The sequence below is a fragment of the Colias croceus genome, chromosome 21 (genome assembly GCF_905220415.1).
Source record: "Colias croceus chromosome 21, ilColCroc2.1".
Lineage (NCBI taxonomy): Eukaryota > Metazoa > Arthropoda > Insecta > Lepidoptera > Pieridae > Colias > Colias croceus.
In genome coordinates this window covers 7,298,771-7,318,376 of record NC_059557.1, presented here as the reverse complement: position 1 = coordinate 7,318,376, position 19,606 = coordinate 7,298,771, and the positions used below count along the sequence as shown (strand labels likewise).

Below are 19,606 nucleotides of genomic sequence, written 5' to 3'. Positions count from 1 at the left end.
AACTCTTACAAAAATATAGAACACGATCTATATACGACTATAATATAATACATGACGAAAAATGAACATTAAAAATGATAAATATTTATGACGATATCACTATGCCTAAATTCAATATTTAAGTAGAATCCGTAATATATAAAACACCTTAAGAATTCCAAAACTTGCCATAAAAAATTATTATCACTGAGAAAATAAATACTATTATTTGCAAACGTTTCAACTAACATAAGCGATAGTAAAATATTTTCTTTTTTTTACAATAAAATGTATCATAAATTCAAACGTGAGTCAATCAAAACATTCAGCGTAGTAATCTTTGAGGATGGATGGTTTGTGCTCATATGTGCTTTGTTTCACCTAAACTTACAACAATTACAATTTCGACAAGTTGCGTACAAACGGAATCAAGGTCAAACAACATTGCTCGATTCAGCAGGCTGGGTCGATCGCCACCTAGCTGCCACAGACCGACGTTCGCTCTTGTTCCGCCTTACACAATGTCCAAGACTTAAATTTTTCCATTTAAAACTCAACATCAGTCATTGAATGCAGTAAAATCATTGCATGCATCACATTTAAGAAAAATATTTCAAAAATCAAGTGAAACACCAACGTTCTGTGCAGACTTCACTAAATTATTTCAAACAGCGAATCAATTAAATTCAACAATGATACAACATCGCCGCTCACTATAATTACTTACAAGCGATGATAGAAAAATATTGTAATAAATTATCAAAATATAATGAGAAAAATTAATACAATTCCTGAGCAATAAATCACATCTGCGGACATCGATGTACGAACAGCTCGTCTACTTATTTACACAAATGCACATTTAGATTCGATTTTTTACCTAAAAATTGATCTAATGTGCATCCTTTACCTGATTAAGTATACGTAATAGAATTACTCAAAGTAGATCACGCTAGTTCCGAGTCTGCAAACGAACACAAAGCGACAATGATATTTACAAATAGCGTAAAACATCATCAACATATCGTCAAGTTTATATAATCCAACGACGCTCTACGACAATATAAAAAGTGATTAAATCAATAACCACATACAATCTGACATGCTAACATTGATACATCACTACAATGATGAATATATTAACAGGTGAATTCATTAACCGTTACGAAGCTATCGAAATTTCAAACAATGTTTTAAAAATTATGGATATGATTAATTTAAGTCCTTATTTAATTCTAATCCTGACAAATTCGGATATCTGTTCCAATTCATTCAACAAACCAGATTTTTAACTGTCCCAATATCTCATTCGAATAACCCCAACTCTATATAACACGTGAATTAACCTATCGTTGAACCATAATTTTCATTACAAAAATACACACTCTTTCACACTATTTCATTTTCTAATTCCCAAAACATGTCCATCTTGTACTCATCCCGGCATCCCTTACAGCTAAAGACTACCAACGTATTAAATCTAAACGTATGTACATTTTTACACACTTCCTGGTTGTGGTGGATTGCGAAATAAAAATAATGGGATCGATTAAGCTTGAAATTTCATCAATGAACATCGCAGACTAACAGGCAAAAGTGGACTTTGTTGCTATGCGGAATGGGAATCTTCTCGAAGCAATTACAGGCTAAGTAGTGATAATAGAAACAAATGATGATACCAGCTACTTTTACAAAATGTCGGTGTACTGGATTCTGATATGAGGAAAAATTCAAAATAAATTTCTGGAGAACACAGCCTGGGCAGTGCGCTATGTAGAAATATAGTTTTATCAGTTAATATTGCCATTTTTTTATAACATTTGCATCATCATTAGCGAAGGAACGCGACAATTTATTGAAAACATGGCGGATGCGTGAAATGTCAGATTGACATTTCGGTTCGGAAAATTCGGGATGCCATATAAAATGCATTTCTTTATATTTCTACACAACGCACACAATACAAGCCCAAAGTATAGCCCTAGCTGATGAGCGTGACATAAACAATGAAGTGAGTTTTAAAATGTGTAGAAGTCTTAATTTAAGTCTTAAGAGAACTGCTGAGTATAAAATTAGAAACAATTTTGTAAGCCTAATTCGTGTTTACTTTACACTAGTAGGTGCTAGTTAGTAAAATGTTCCCTATAGTAATTGACTTGGAAATAGTGGGTAGGTTAGCGATTAATAACTAAGCTGTGCTGTTGAGAAAGGGAGAAGGGTCCGAAATACCTCGGATCGGCATTACAGCTAGAACTCCTTAGAAAAGTAAAGCTTAGTCGGGATAACTTATTTTAGAATTTATTATCTTAACATTTTAATTTATAGCCTGCCCTCATAAGAATATGTACTCTAAGATACTGGTAAGTTATAGTAAATTATTGTTATAGATGTTATTCTATGCACCGCCTAAATCACTGAGGTACTACGATGAGCTGACTTATTTTAGGTGATTTTACGTCTACTTGAAGCCTTAGTGCAAGGCTATCTAGGAAAAAACAAACCAAAATAGTGCTCGTCTTACTTGCGTATGGTATTTAAAATCTAAATGAATACTTACTAATTTCATGCCAATGTTTGTTCCCCAACACCAACTGTTTCAAATGAATCCTTATAAAAATGCACACGCACACACACACAAAAATCCCAAAATATAAAACACACACACTTGGGTCCTATTACCAATTTACTGTTTGTGCTGATGAACCGAGTGGTCTATCCGAGATTAGTAAAATATTTGGGTGCTTGAAGCGAATATGGAAAAGACAGTGTTGAAATTGAAGCAGATGGTACAATATATTAAGTAAGGCACAGATTTTGTAAAGGTTATCTTTATAAAATAGGTTCAACAGCACAAACGTCAGCTTTGTTGAATCACTACTAGTTTAGAGGAACTAAAGTAGTTGTGAATTCATGTGGAATACTATATAGCACTACTTGGGCAAACCAAAAATAAAACACACAGTCAAACTGCAATGAACTGGTATTATTATAAAAAAAGCAATTATACAACAAAAATAATTCAAAACAAAACGACGTACATTAATTTAAAGAACAATTGTTTATACAAATAATTAAAAAATATAATAATTATAACAACAAACATCGACAAAATATATTTAAAGACAAAACATGTTTCAATTTTAATCAGTCCTCAAACTTTAGAAATGCAATTTTAGAATGAACGGTTCATTTGTAAAATAATTCTATTTAGTATATTATGCAAAAACACAAATTATGTTCTGAACGAAAATAATGATAAAAATTAAAAAAAAAAAATTCCAGATTAAACAAAAACTAAATCATTACTACTATAACTGAAATAATAAAGGATTACATAAGATTATGATATTAAAAAAAAAAAAAAAAAACAAAACGGCAGTTGTCAAAATTTGCATAACCTTATAGAAATTTCGATATACTAAGCTATAGGTACTTAAGATAAATATAATACGTTGAAAGAGTTCAATTAAGTAGAAGCGTATGATTTACAAGAAATTTCATTCGTAGAATTTGAACATAGGGCATGTAATTTAACGAATGAAAATCTTGATTTTATTCTAAGTGATCTATTTAAACCGAACAGTTTCTAAAGTGACTTTAGATTCGGTAAGCGTAACAATCATTAGATGACGCGAGATGATAAGCGTTGTTGAGATAATATTCCACTTAAAACCGAAAGGACTAAAGAAGCATGGCCGGTTTAAACTTTTCAAGCTTACAACAATCGTATTAGCGCAGTAGATTAGAAAAAACAAAATCAAACCAACCAATCTCAGAAGGGAATAATTTACTAGGAACAGGGCAGTCTATACATAAAATCATTGGTGATGCATCACTGAAATTTTGACTCTAAAGATTGGGTAGGAGATTCCATTTCGCCTAATCTAGTGGCAGATTCTGATGGATTTCTATCGAAGCCACGTCGAGTATGAGCAAATTGAAAGCACCGTCAACTGCAAAATGCAGATGATAAAATCAACAAAGGAAATGCCTTTAGAAGTATCATTTTAATGCAAGTATGCGAACAATAATGAATAAAATATAAGAATAAGAAGTAGAAAAGGGAGAATCCATGAAGTTTTGTTAACATTTCATAGCATTATCGGCCCTAACTTGCACTAATAGTAAAGATGAAATCATTTGACAGGATTGATCGTATAAACTTATGATTAAATTTAATAAAATCGGTAGATTATGGTACATATATTTACAAACAACACTTAATATCACTTATTACATCACAACTTGGTTGTATGGCACATGGAAAGCAGGTATTGCAAATGAGCAAAGGTGCTAGCGGGTACACACATACGTCGGCGCGGCTTCAATCGCTCTCATTAAATATACAGACGATAATTTAAAAAAAGTAGGAATATCACCAAAACGGTATGCATATCCTTAAATTATCTTATCCAGATCAATTATTATTAAGAAAAATCTCCGACCCTGGAGCTATGGATCGCATCAGATCTGTTTATTGTCATAGATTCATCACGAAAACTAAATAAAAAACATTATTAACTACAAAAAATCATAACTAAAGAAAAATCAAACTAAAATAATTCTGCTAACACACTCAAACACACGGTATTGTAGTAAAATAATAATAGCATAATATTAATAAAATACGAAAGAAAATAAACGTTACACATGCACCGTATAATACTACTGCTACAAAAATAAAGTTGTTTCCGTATAAAAAATATCTTACCAGAATAACAGATTTATAAGTCATTTATATATCGAGCAAGCTTTAATACTACAATGAGCAGCAAAATGCATTACACTGTTAAAATCTCGAAAAAAAAGTAAAATCAAAAATCTAGCGAAACGAACCTTTGCTAACGTGCTCTACTAGTTACTACCGTGTTTCATTAATAAAAATATTCAAACACCTACTTAAATTTGTATAAAAACGAATAATATTATTATCAACCAAATGTTACTAATTGTAATAAAAACAACGAAATTGAGGAATTTATGGATCGTGGGCTCTCAGTGACTAGGCGGTATTGACGTCATATCGGTCTGAGTAAAACTGTCGTCTAGCAGTTTCCCAATACACAAAAAAATTAAAACGACAACCATTTCAGAAATGCTTTATAATACTCTAAGTTATTAATCATTCAATAGACTGGCGTACCTTAAGATTTGTGACAAAAACTCACAGAGACAAATCGCGTATCGTCTTGTGATGTTCAATTTAATTTTGAAGATCTACAGTATTGATAACCTCGATCTCATATTTAAGAAACGCCGCAGTCAACTTTGTCATTGATAAAACCCCTAACATCACATTCCCTAATTTTTTTTTTGTAACTACGTTAAAAAGGGTAGTAACTAAAGATTGTCCATATTAGTTAATTCAATTTAACACTTACCTAATAATAATGTAACAACTCTTAATTAGATTCATAATTATGTTTCCATCGACACAGAATAAGTGCTAATTAAAAACAGGAAGTGCCGTTGTGCCGAAGAATATCTTAACACTAACAACAATACCACTCGATGCTCTCTTATTACAATAAAATCACTCGCTTAACGCCTAACAATTTTTAAGTAATAATAGTTAAAATATTGGTCCAACAAATGGGCTAAATAATACAAACGCCCTTAATATTCATCCCTAATTTAACGACGTGGGATATGGAAAAATATTATTCAATAGATCAAAAATGATAAGGGTCGAGAATCATTCAATTTTCCGGATCAAACCAACGGAATAATCTCTTATACATCAAATAGGTACTCATAACAATGTCAATACTAAAACTAATCTCATTACAGTTTCGTTTAAATATAATAATGCATTTAGAGATCCAACGCCAATACATCGGTGAAAGATTCTCGCTATTAGTAAAATTGATCACATCGAGACAGCCGCAATCATAGTTACACTCGCGCTTAACAATAGTCCAATAGTTTATATTCACTTCATATAGTCACTTTTGTATTAAAAATTGACACAATTGGCCAGAATCGTTGAAATTTTGCGTTTGAAATTGGTTTTGGCTTTTCGTCGGTCATTGTTTGTGATCTTGTTAAAGTTATATTCACATCCCGATAGGCGGAACCTGAACGTAACGGTAGATGTAGAGGCGGTAATCTTTACTCGCGAGCACTACAGAGCCGTCATCCATCAGGGCTACGTCGAAGCATTGAGCATGTTTTACTTTGCTCTCTAGAGCCGAAACCAGCTGTCCGTCTTGAGTGAATATCGTTAAGTTGAAGTTGTTGTGATTGTCAGCAATGAGAATTTCGCCAGCAGCGTTTATTCCTACACCGATTGGGTAGTTTGTCACTCCTTCGCCGCCGATCTGGCGTAAGTATATGCCTTCGTAGTTGAACACTTTAACACAGTGCGCACGGTTGTCACTGATGAATATCTCCTGTTTGTCATTCACCACTACACCGTTCGGGAATTCTAAATGTTTGGAGCACCCGAATTTCTGTAGAACATTGCCAACTTGATCAAAGATAATGACACGCATTACTTTACATTCCACAACTACGATCCGGCCTTTATTGTCCACGGTGACACCACGTGGGTGTTGAAGGATGTTCGCTCCGAATTTTCGAACGAATTGTCCGTACTGGTTGTAGATCTGTATTTGGTGTGTTGGTGATCTTTCGGTTACAATGATGTCTCCGGATGTACGTACTACAGCTACTCTATTGGGATATAAAAGCTGTCCATCACGTTTTCCACACTCGCCGAATTGGAATTTAAAACGTCCTTCCTTGTCAAATATCTGGATCCTGTGATTATTTGTATCAGCGACAATAATATCGTTTTGAGCATTGACAGCTACGCCGCTGGGTTCAGTGAATTGGCCTTCCATTACACCGAATTCACCAAATTTGCAGTGGTATATCATCTTTTGCCTTTTAATTTGAGATTTTGGAGGGAATATGGCAGTGGATATTAGCTTGTTTGTCAGGTCTAAAATAGGATCAGTATGGGCAGCAGCTGTGAGTGAGTAAGGGTCAGTAGCTGTCGGTGGGAAGAGCGAGTCACATCCTCCGTTTGACCATTTTTCGTAGGGATTTATACCGTTCAAGTTTATGTCTCCAATGGTAGTGGAAAACGGCCCCAGAGTGCTACCGCTGTTAAATCTTTTTGAAATGATATTTGAATCAAATGGAGACGTTGATTGGCTAGCGGGACCCAGTAACCCATTAGAGTAAGGTCGGTCTAATACTCCGTTTAATCCGGTAGGTAGATGAATTCCGCCATTCAGGCTGCCAGAGCTTCCATTAACGCTGCTACTGCTTGACGATGATCCCCCGTTTAATAGAGAGCCATTAGTTGGGCGTGCAATCGGAGGTTGCTTGGTAGGGCCCACGTTCGCTTCAGAACTAGAACGCACATATCCAAAAGTGTTTCTTACACCAACTTGTATCGCTTGGTAGTTAGAAACGAATTCAAGTTCACAAGCTGTTTGCACACTTTGTTCGGGGTTTGTGCTCATTAAAGATTGCAGTTTGGTGTCTAATAGCTTCCTGAACATCAGTATTTCAGCAATATTGGCGCATTTCGTCAACCTTTCAACAAAATCACACGTTTGATAAATTTTGTCGACTGTCTCTTGAGCTTTTTGTCCGACAACGGTCAGAGCAATTTGTTTAGTTGAGAAAACGCTTTCCAGTTCCTTGAGTAACTCCTGTTTGCGCTCTTCTAACATAGAGCGGTAGAATTGGAACGTATCATTGATTTCGTTTTGAGCTTTATGATATTGCACCTGTAGTTTACCAGCAGCGTGTTCTACTGTTTTTACAACGTGTCTGATCTCTGTAGCACGCGTTTTCGCTTCATTCACAGCTGTCTGCATAAGTTCCAGTTGTTTAGGTCCCGCGTCAGATAAATGTTCGCAGTCATGCAATGCCGCAGGGTGTTCAATAATAGTACATTCCTTACAAACTGGTACTGAGCAAGTGCGGCAAAAATATTTTAAGATGTCGTTTTTGTGTCTCGGGCAGAATGCGGTCTTATCGCCACTAGCGGTGAGTGTTTGAGCAAGAAGACCTTTGTCATCTTTTAAGTCTGTAAACGCGAGAACGCGATGACCTTCGAAGCAATGCATGAATTGATGAGCCATGACGCAATTAGGGCAGAGGAAGTTAGCGCAATCTACACAGCGCGCTACAGCGTCTGATTCCTTTGACTTGCAACCGGTACAACGTGCGGTTGGCGAGCTGGTTTGGCGAGCAGACGGCAGGAGATCCGCGTCCTGTTCAACCGCTGCTGCGATCACAAGATTTGTCAACAGGCCAGGGACACCGGCTGGTGGAAGCTGACTGTCCACGCGGCAAGTGACACAAGTTACTTTGTCGGGGTGTGTTTGTTCTCTTTCTAAGCAGCCTCTACAGAATGTGTGGAAGCAATTGAGTACTTTAGGGTCGACGAATGTCTCTCGGCAAATCGCACAGGTGGTGTCAAGGCCGTCGAACTCGCGAAGATCACATACGGCAGAATCGCTCGCGGGAGGCGAGGAGCCGCTCAAAGTCAGTGGTGATAAGGAGCCACGCTCCAGCGAACCTATAGAGTTGGCACCGGGCAGCGACTCAAGGGACGGGGTGCGTGAGGCCATCTTCAGGAAACCGGCATCCCTGAAATAATAGAAACAATACATTATTAAAGCTCACAAGATTTATCTCAACTATGTCGGAATTATGTAATAACTATCATTAACGTTAGGACGGAGTGGATTATTAATAGCTAGTTTCATCAACGAAAGTTCACATTCACGTGACGTCCCGTCCACATAAATACGAGTTAGAGAGATATAATATCGTTTCGTAACACGCTCGAGAACTTATTACAGCGTATACCTACAGACAGTGAGGAAATAAGTAATATTTCGGAGTTGGTAGTCGCGTCGCGTTAGGGAAAATGTCGGCGATGTTCGAATTTCTCGTAAAAGATACCGTGTGACGTAACAGATGGGAAACTGGTACATCTTCGTAAATGGGTATTCTTAAGCTACGTTCAATGTTGGATATATTGAGTATGTGTATTTACAGAAAATTGTACGAATGTATGAAACGGGAGTGTATTTGCAGAGCACCTTTTTATGAAACCGAGAACTTTATGAGTTTCAAAGTCTCGTTTCTTTAATGTTCCATCATCATAAACGTCACATGTTGTATAATCCTTAAAGCCTTTGAACGGGGTAAATGCATTTTCAAGCAAGTTCATAGTTCATCCGCCGCGTGGGGCTATATCGCTATAAATAATGGAGATTATCTTTTATATTTCAGTTTAAAGATAAAATAAAGCACCTCACAGGTGGCTGGAAACGTAAGCTCTTTAATAATAATTTATATCTGCAAAACTTGCCAGACTTATTAGGCTATATTAAAAGATAAACTGGCTGATAGTGATACTAATTGAATTTACTCCCGAACTGGATAACTTGGGCAATAAATTTATTTACTGCATATCAATTCGTGCCTTTAACGCCTAAGTTTTCATTAGCTCGTAATATTTATTACCATAATTAATAATTATCTAATCGACCTTAACATCGCTCAAGTTTCTTTGTCTTTTATTGCACGATTGTCTAATAAAATGAATACAATAATAATTAATTAATTAATGAAAGAAACGCACTTAAAATTATTTGCGTAGTTTAAGACCATATTAAAAATAATATTACTCTCTTACAAGAATGATAGTTTAATTAGAATAGTTTCACGAAGTTGGTAAATATATTAAAGTCGATTTTTAACTTTATCCCGCCCACAATATTTTCGCCTATAAAAGTTATACGATCTGCGCCACCATGAATTCTTATTTGTTCACTTGTATTTACCAACTATGAGGTGTCTATGCACTTGAAGGGGAGTCCGTTGCCATGACAACCGGGAGGGGATACCTCATCGAATTAGGGTGAGGGTGTATATTTCGCAAGGGGGCGATATTTGCAAGGTGAATGGCCTTGCAACATGACTAATGTGCTCAAGGGTCGAGTTTTGTCGCTTTTTAACGCGGCAAAATGTGCTGCCGAAATTGATTTGAGAAAAATTAACTGTCGTCGAGTTGATGTTGTTTGCTCGTTGTTGCGTATAGCGTATTAGCGTGTCTACTAACTTTTGTTTTTGTTTGATGAGCATCTTAACGACATTCGGTGAATCATTCGCGGAATTGCATTAGTCTTATCGAGATGAGAGACATTCTTGCTAAGCTTCAAGTGGAGGAAAAAAACTTTCAACAAGAGACACGGCGTTATTGACACGATTTACACAATAGACGTGGTGCAATGCGTCTTCTTGTTTTGCTGTGCGTCTATTGATTAAAGAGATCGTTGTTTCGTTTCATGAAGACATCGGTCTTATTATATTTGATTTAAAGTTTACTTTAAGACAGATAGTAACTGAGTTATTTTAATATATTTGGTAAAAATTATTTTGGTACCTTGCAAATAACGATCCTATAGTTTTATATGCATTAAGGAATGCTTCTAAATAAGTAGCATGGAATTTGGTAGTTATTTCCGATTGATAATAGAAAAGATACGTGTATTCATTATATTTTTCATAAATATTAAAGTAATAAATAGGATATAGGATAAAGGCGAACGGAATTTTGTACATATTATTAATCATTTAATTCCGAAATCTCAATGCAACACAAACGAAACATTCTAATCTAGCTAATCATGAACATATATGACAGAATTTCACACTAGAGCCTATATATCACATGAAAACAATTCATAAGAAGCCTCTCTTAGTTAATATGTAAAGTGGGAGGCCAAAGGGACGTGAATATTGAGCGAACACCTATCATAGTTGACAAGTATCCGAGCGTATATCACAAGCCATCTAGATAGGTCTAAAATCTAGATCTAGACAAGTTTGAAGCTTGATAGCTGTTAGGGTTGAGCTGTTAAAGTTTTATCTAATGTCATTATCTTAAAGTTAGCATCATAATGTTAGTAGCTATATCAAATACTTGTAGTCGTTAACAAGAAGAATTAAGTTTGTATAGTTTTCATGTATGATGATATATATTTAAAAACCCATTTATTAATATTTATTAGTAATGTATTTTTTGTTTAAATGAATCCATAGACGAACATATTATAAAACTTATTTTGTATTGTGTATAACTTTTGACAATTTAATGAAAACAACATACAGTACCTTTTACGTATCTACATTTAGGTATTTATTTATTTATATCATCAATACATCAGTACATCTTATGACCTGCCATTACTTCGAAAGTGTAATTTCTGAAAATAAATAAGCTTCCTTAAACTTGAGAGGTGGCAACCCTAGCAATGTTACAGGAATTTCGGTGAGGGCTGCAACCGGCCATAGATTACCGTCCCCCGTGACGGAGCGATCGAGCGTCCGCATACATAATGACTGTCTGTTTGTATGTAGCTTCCTTTACCGTTTATATATATATATATATATATATATATATATAGAGGTTTATAAAGGGACTGTATAGTGCAGTACCTATATAGTTTAGGCTATTAGTATGGACACAGCGGGAACTAAATCATCATAAACATTGGTGTTTTTCAAAGGTCGGTAATTTGTTTTGTTTTAAAGTTTAGATTTATTATATTTAATTGTATTGAAATAATCGCAAATAAGATTTTTCTTCTTGTTTCATTGGAAATAATTCTTTGAAGTAAAATTGTATTAAAGACTATATTAAGAAGAAAACCTTGGCAGTTCAGGATCTGAGTTTACCCGGCGTTTAATTAAAAGAAACATACTAAGGATTTCTAAATAAAACAACCTAGAAAATGTGAAAGGAAACGAGACATCTCTGAGTAGATACAGTTGTAAGAATGGCAGCATTCAATATTTCTACAAATAATAAAAAATAAACACGCAAAGAAAAATATATATAGGTAAAAATATGTTTGTTGTTGTATTGTATTAGCCTGGGCAAAAGTCTCTCCAAGGCACTTCCATGATTCGCGGTCTATAAATATGACGGTGGGAAATTCTAAGTCGTTTAGAATCAAAGAATGTGGCAGATTTAAATCTCAAATAATCCATACTAATATTATAAATGCGAAAGTAACTCTGTCTGTCTGTCTGTTACTCAATCACGCCTTAACTACTGAACCAATTTGCATGAAATTTGGTGAGATATTTTGATATCCGAGAAAGGACATAGGCTACTTTTTACCCCGGGACATAGGATAGGTTTTATCCCGGAAATCCCACGGGAACGGGAACTATGCGGGTTTTTCTTTGACTGCGCGTGCGAAGCCGCGGGTGGAAAGCTAGTTTATTATAAAACAATATATTCTACATTATTTTAATTTGTTCTTGACCATCTATGATATTTGTGAAAGCACAGTTACAAATATTTGTATATTTCAGATATTTGTGAAAGCAAAACACAGCTTACACAGCTTCCTGATATGTTCTGATTACCTTATCTATCAGTTACTTTAACTACTTACTATGGTACTAAATACTAATACATAGTTACTAATGTCTCTAGTATTAGTAACTATTACTACTATAACCTACCTATTATAGTAAAAACCTAAACGATATTTAATCAAGCATTCATAATTCAATTTCTAAAAGCACACATAAAACAAAAGACAATACAACACGCTCGCCCAGTTTTGATACTTGAAATCTCTAACAATGTACCAAATTGAACATCAGCGATACAGATCGGTATCAAAGCGTCAGGCTATGCATTGCATACACGTTGCGTACAAAGCCACGCTTGACACAGCAGAAGTCAACCATAAGGGTGCATTTCCACGAATAATGTGCGAGGGTGTGAAGCGAGGAATGTGTAAATAACCAATAGTATCGCTTCAAACGTTAAACGCTTCAAACTTCAAACTAAATGAAACGATATGATTGATTATTTACAAACAAATCCCTCGATACACATCCTCGTACATTGGTGGAAATGCACCCTTAGCGGTAGAATGACAGTACACCTAGATGCATCTTGATAGTGGAAATGTTTCACTCACTTCTATGACAAGGCAATGAGGACATAGATTTTATCACAGCCGTGTTGAAATGTACATATTTTTAAGTACGTATAAATTACGGAGTTTAATGCCGTCGCGAATTATCCTAAGTGTTATCTAGACTGCGGAAATTTTATTTTTTAGAAAGGAAAATCTGCTGGCTTTGAAATGAAGGCAATTTTTTACGTATGTGCGACGTAACGATCATGCGTAACTTGAAAAAGTCAACCCCAATTCAAGGAAGTAATCGACAAAACTAATTCGCTTTGAGCTTGTCAGATTAATTTCCTCTCCACATACCTGTATAGTTTTTCAATAACCCAAGTACCATAATAGAAACATTCAAGTACGGTCCTGTCCAATCTTGTACCTTATTCTCAGGTAGACACCGAATACTATTTCAGAGAAGCAATTTAAGTCGAACATTCGTATCGACTCGGCAATTGTTGAAAATTGTACCCTTTTGTTGACGGGAAATCTTCGAGAAAGGTCTATTGGTAGCTGGCTTGTATTATATTGTAAAACTTGTTAACATATAACCCACCAAGTTTCTATTACTTCTGAAAGGTTTGAATTATGGCCAGGTCAAGAATCAATACTGGATTATTGTTCGGATAATTCGGTTATTTTTTTGTTCACACTTTTGTGTTGTTGATAAATTTCACTACATTTGTACAATCTAAAGTTATAAAGATTTCTTAAACGATTTAATTGATTACCTATAAAGTTATTTATTTCAGACTGCCTGTTTTGTACAGAAATACACCATAGTATTGGAAGCTTTTAAAATGTTGGCACAAATCTTATTTATTAAGAAGAATTCATATTACTCCATATCACAGAAGTTTCTTAATCTCAAAGATGCCGTATTAATAAATCTCCAAAGTTCTATAGAACTGGATATATATTATTTATAGGGTTAATTCCAGAAGCTCCAAAGATGCCTCGCCGACATTGGTCAAGCCAACTTTGGTCTCAAGGGAAAATACGACAAAATGTCTTGGCTCGCAAAGTTGCCGCATTTCTAAATTCCACTCTACCCCTAGAGAGCTGTGGAAATAAGAAATAGGATATCTTAAAATTTTATGTGGCTCTTGTAATGTTAGCTTGAAGGGATTGTATCATTTAAAATTTTCCTTGCGCGTTCACAAAATTGGTATTGAATTCCAATCTTTACGACAAAATATCCATGTCTTTAGCTACCTTATATTAAATAGAAAGAAAATAGGCTATTTTGATATAATGAAAACTGCAATTATCTGAATGAAAGTAAAATAACCTTTTCCGGTATTTTGTAAGAATAATGAATTACATTAAACATCTATATTTAGCGTAGCAACATGTCAACACAACTCACTATTTACAAATTCGAACAATCCTACCCAAATCCTACCTATAAGTTAATACATTGACGTAATATTGAACAACACCAATTCCTGGTAATAATTGTCTATAAGCTCAGTGATATTAGCACAGTTTGCGTATTTATTAGTTACAGGAGGCCGTTTCTGTAAAATTATGTCTTTGGCAATAGTTCTCTGGTACCCCATTAATTGCGATCGCCCCGTAGCAGATTACACACACCCAAAGGTTTTCCGAACTGTTGTAAATCAGCAAATTGGGTATGGGAAACTGATACTTAATACGTGTGAATTGGATTCATATTGGGGTGAACGGTTTTGGCAGGATGAAGCTATGAGGTTCGAGGGTACGAATTGTGGTCATCGAATGGGATACATTATTATTAAGGTTACGTGTACTAATTCGGGGTCGTTAGTTTTGAAAAATAACATGGTTAAAAGGAACCTGAAACGTCATTTATTTTTATTTAAGTAGATGTAGTTTTGGAACAAAATATGATGACATTGATAATGTTCACATCCCTTAGTTAATTCTCGGTACACTGTAAAAATTGACTATTTCAGAAATAATTTTGCTGTTGATAAGAAAAAAAGAACAAAATTTACAGGATAAACCTTTCCTTCCAATAAACTAAGATGACTAGTCACTTCCGCATTATACGGATCATTACTCGTTAAATTAGATTACTTATAGTTTTTGGTTACACGGGTTCACGAGATAAATGTTTTTAGATTTTTCTCAATATCATTCTTTAAAAAAATCCCATACTTATATTTCAAATTAACAACTACCTACCTATATTCGAGGGGCGTATAAAAATCATATTCAAATTCTAATAAAGCATCTTTTCCTTTAGCAACTTATACAAGATACCTATGTATTTAATTGTAATTCAGTATTTAATTTTCAACCATCACACCAGAAAATACATTCCAAACTGCCTACAATTTTCAAAACACCATAGCACGTTCCCTACAAAACACCCAAGAAACCAAATTAATTCCACAACCATTCTGCAGTACGCTGCCTTATCGTCGGTAGGGCGTTTATGACGTCACGTTATCATAATGCAAAGGTTTTGGAGTAACGCAAAAAGTCCCTCACACGATTACTCACACTGAATATGTAATTTGCAGGCTCCGTAGCAATATAAGGCAGTCTTTTTATCGGAGCCTATAAAACTGAAAATGGGAACTAAAATTTTTATGTTTGTAAATATCTTGGTATAGTTATTGAGAATTCAAGACCGTTGAAACGATTATGATTCATTTTAATGTAGTGATAGATTTTAAAATTGTTGAAGTAAAATTCAAAACGTGTGCAGCAAGCTTTACAGTACCTGAGTATACATAATACAATATTTATTTATTTATTTAAGAAAGATTTTATTATTTGATAGCCAAATTAAGCCGGAGTCAAATTAGACAACAAATTACATAACCTCAATGTTCATTACGCTTTTATTTCTTTATACACCCCATTGTACCGAAAGGCAAATAAAAGTCGCAAGTTCGCGGCATTGCAACTTATGCCTTATTCCAAAATTTGTAATGCAAAAAATGCCATAGCGCAACTCATAAAGGACACCAATTTGAAACTTTCTCAAGACAATATAAAAACCGTCGTTATACAAAAAAAGTATCTAATCCCACGCATTAAAATTCAAAAACGCGCAACACGTGCACAACAACGGCGCTCAGGACAAAAATTGCCTTCCAAAATCACGATAATTAAGTCGACTCCCCTTATTTTGTAATTTAATAAAAACTTCCACCGTATAAATCACTACGAAATCCGTTAAAATATTCTTTTGACATCGGCTAATCTTTAATATTGAGCGAAATATAACTTGTTCCATAAGAGCCGTGATGCAAATATCCCAAACTAAATAAATAATGTATGAATCTCGAGTTAGGGCGAAAGTTTTGCATTAATCCTTGGTATGGTATTAAAAGTTAGTTTGGAACATCAATAACTGTGTTAGGCCTTAGTTTCTGAACTTAATTATGGATTTTTATACTCTTTGTACGAAGATTTATCAGCGGAGAATTAATAAAAGTTTAACTCGTTTGCAAGTTATCTGACTAGCGGCGTCATCAGCTTGGGTCCAAGTATTATGAAATATCTATTATAGTGCAAGTAGGTTACTACTATCTATAGACTTCTCCGTTCTAGCTTTTCTGAAGCTAAACATTTAAGACAAATTCAGGGTTATTATTAAGCCATTGAAGTTGATATTATGAAACCCTATTATTATTAAAATATAAATATATTAAAAAATTTAAAAATGTCAAAAAGAATGATAGAACTCCGTGCATAATTTCGACAATTTTAAACTTTAAAAAATATGAGGGTATATCAAAACAACGGATATGTATAAAACCCACTAGCGCCACTCAAGGCGTTTAGTATTTACGTAACTCGCAGACACAGCGGATTGTAAAATCGTAGTGACAGGTTGAATGCGCCTGTCAACGAGTTGCCTGTAATTAATTGCCTTTATGCAGTGCTGCTTTTCGCATATCGTATTCCGACTTGTTAATTATGTAATGTTACAGCTTATTGGAGTTAAAACTTTGAATTGTGTGGCACTAATTGTTCGCTTTTTCGACGACCGCGAAGTTCTAAATAATGCATACTTATTTGGAACGGTTTTTTTTTATTGACAAACAAGGATTTGTTTTTTGAAGTTGAAATGTAGATTTGTAGCTTTTTGTTAAGGTTTTATGAATTGGATTTGTTATTTTTGAAATGACGATATTTTTCAATTTAATTTCGTTCTTTTATTTAGAGATTTAACCAAGTTTGGAAACTTAAAACTGCAATATCTCTGGAGCGACTTTTCTTACATTTACACCAATCTTTAATTCTACAATCAATTACGTCCTAATCTTGAAAAACGACAAACCGAGTTATCATCGTAAAACTCCGCAAATAACAAAAACAGTCAACCGGCGTCGCGTCCATAACAATATAATTTATTAAAACGACTTGAGAACATTTCTCGGATTCGTAAACAAAATTTATAATTCCTTATCTTCCAATTTATAATTCTGGAACCCTTTTAAGCCTAGCTCTGTAGAAGTAACTGTAAATATTCATGGCCATCTAACTTTAGATCTTATCCGTTGAATGGAGTTGTTTTATTGTTTCTTAAACCTTTGATTAACTTGGTGGTGCTCCTGCCTTCGCTCCTATTTATACCAATTTTAAAGCAAATTAATTATAAGGTTTCTAATAGTGAAATATTGTGATGAAATTGTGATGGTTATTTTGGGAAACTTAAAATATTTAAATGAAAATAAAGAGATAATTACGTTTTTACATAAAAAATAAATTATACTATTATCGCAGTCTGTAAGTACCCGCGAAATGTTAACTTCTAAAATAATTAGCAATCTATAGGGAATTAAAATGTTTACATACGAGTCGTGTTTGCGTCATTAGAGAAAGGAGAGATGCGATACAAAAATATGGCTAGCCAATTAATCGAAAACCCAAACCACACAGAACCATACCTGAGCACTATACAAACAACTCTCAATTATACACCTTGATTAAAACAATTATTTGACAATTGCCATCACAACGTTCAACCGTTAATTAGTCGAGGCTTTTATTTAGTCAATTCACGATCAAAGTGTTTGCAGAGAGTAAATCAAAGCAAATTGGATAATAAACATTTTGGATTCGACATTGTCTCACTCGTTAGAGTTAAATGCTACGACCGCGACGCAATCAGTGGGAGTCGGTTTACTCACTTTGAGGTGGATATCGACTAAAGCTAATGTTTCATATAAACACAAGTACTTAAATAAATCTTAAAAGAAAATGAAAAAGCTATAGGCAGTTAAACCACACACTCATAGTCGCTAATAGCCTAATTCTGGACGCATAGGTACTTCACATATATTTGTTATTATAACTGACAGATAAGCTAAATAGAACATCTGAAATTGGAAATATCACCATTATTATAAAGGGAAATTTGACTTTCCATTGTGTTTTAAAATTATAAGACACTTTAACAGTCACTGCAGATTGTGCATTGTAAGTCAATGTGCGTTAAAAGTAGATTCGATATCTTTATATATTTATATTTATAATCTATTATTGTTTAGAATTGATAGTATATTGGTAAGGGAGAAAATTTCTTAGAAACGAGTACGACTGCGATAATTATTTCTCAGTTAGCGTGAGCACTGTCTTAATCCTATTAATGGCTATTTCCTTTCCTGTAATAGCATTATTTCTTCTAACGGTGCTAAATATAAAGACATCTTGAAAATACCCATTTACAATATGAAGATATACCTAGCCTATTTTTAGATTGTTTTAATTTATATAATTAAAGATAAATATGTGGGGCTTTCAATGAAATGATAAATAACTTAAATTGAACTAATTATCTGTAGATTAACAAAATATTACGAATTATTCTAATACGCTATCCAATCTATTGTAATTCGTATAGCAAATAAACCCAAGTTCGAGGTCCGGGGCTAAACGTATATGCATATCTAATTGGGTCTAATTCATATGCTATTAAGTCCACTGACCGCTAACATTACGCACTACACACAAATTACTAATTCAAGGCACAAGATCCCATTTGTACTGCGCATTAATAAATTAGAGATATCGATCCGCACAGTGGGTAAACAGGCTCAATCATTCGATACACATCGAATTGTTTGAAAATGCATGACAGGGTTCCGTTCAAATGCAAATGTATTGTCAATGTTGGGAGAGGATCCCTAAATATATATGGGATTGACTTGCCTAATTTATGAATAGAATAATTTAATATACGATTGCTTTATTCTGCCTTAGTCTGAATCTACATAGTAAATTATTTAAGCATTGGTGGATCTATCTATACCTAAGGGCTAAGATAAGAACAAGGTTAAAAAGGAATTATCGATACTTGTTTCAATATTATACTTATACACCTAATTAGCAACATCTACACGCAGCTAAAATGCTAGAAGAAAAAATCGTTCTGGTAGCCTTTGGACTTGTGTAGACGGACCAGTGTTCTGACTTATTATATTGATACCTGTATTATCAGGAAATAACGCGAGACTTACTCGAAACTCATTCTTCGACATTTGGAGTCTTCAAGTCTGGATACTCACCTGGAAAGAAGGAAATAAATTATTAGTAATATTTATAATTAGTCAATGATACATAAAGTTGTGCTCTTTAAAGTTGGTGCATTTGATACATCGCTTTACTAATTTTTGCATCAGAACGCTCATGGTATCAAATACGCTGTGCACAAT

At 34.3% G+C, this 19,606-nt stretch overlaps 1 protein-coding gene across 7 annotated transcripts in view; it reads right to left on the bottom strand.

Moving 5' to 3' along the window:
• Positions 1 to 3,023: 3,023 nt before the first annotated feature.
• Positions 3,024 to 19,606, bottom strand: part of LOC123701253 (brain tumor protein) — a 366,899-nt gene continuing 350,316 nt past the window's right edge. For 4 of the 7 annotated variants that reach the window (XM_045648669.1, XM_045648670.1, XM_045648668.1 and 1 more), the window contains 2 exons: positions 19,412 to 19,459; positions 3,024 to 8,592 (listed from right to left, as the gene is read on the bottom strand). In XM_045648669.1, the coding sequence (XP_045504625.1) occupies positions 6,036 to 8,592; positions 19,412 to 19,422 (2,568 nt within the window). In that variant the 5' untranslated portion in view covers positions 19,423 to 19,459 and the 3' untranslated portion in view covers positions 3,024 to 6,035. Of the gene's footprint in view, positions 8,593 to 19,380; positions 19,460 to 19,606 lie in introns of all 7 variants that reach the window. The other 3 variants (XM_045648672.1, XM_045648674.1, XM_045648673.1) reach the window with 2 other exon arrangements.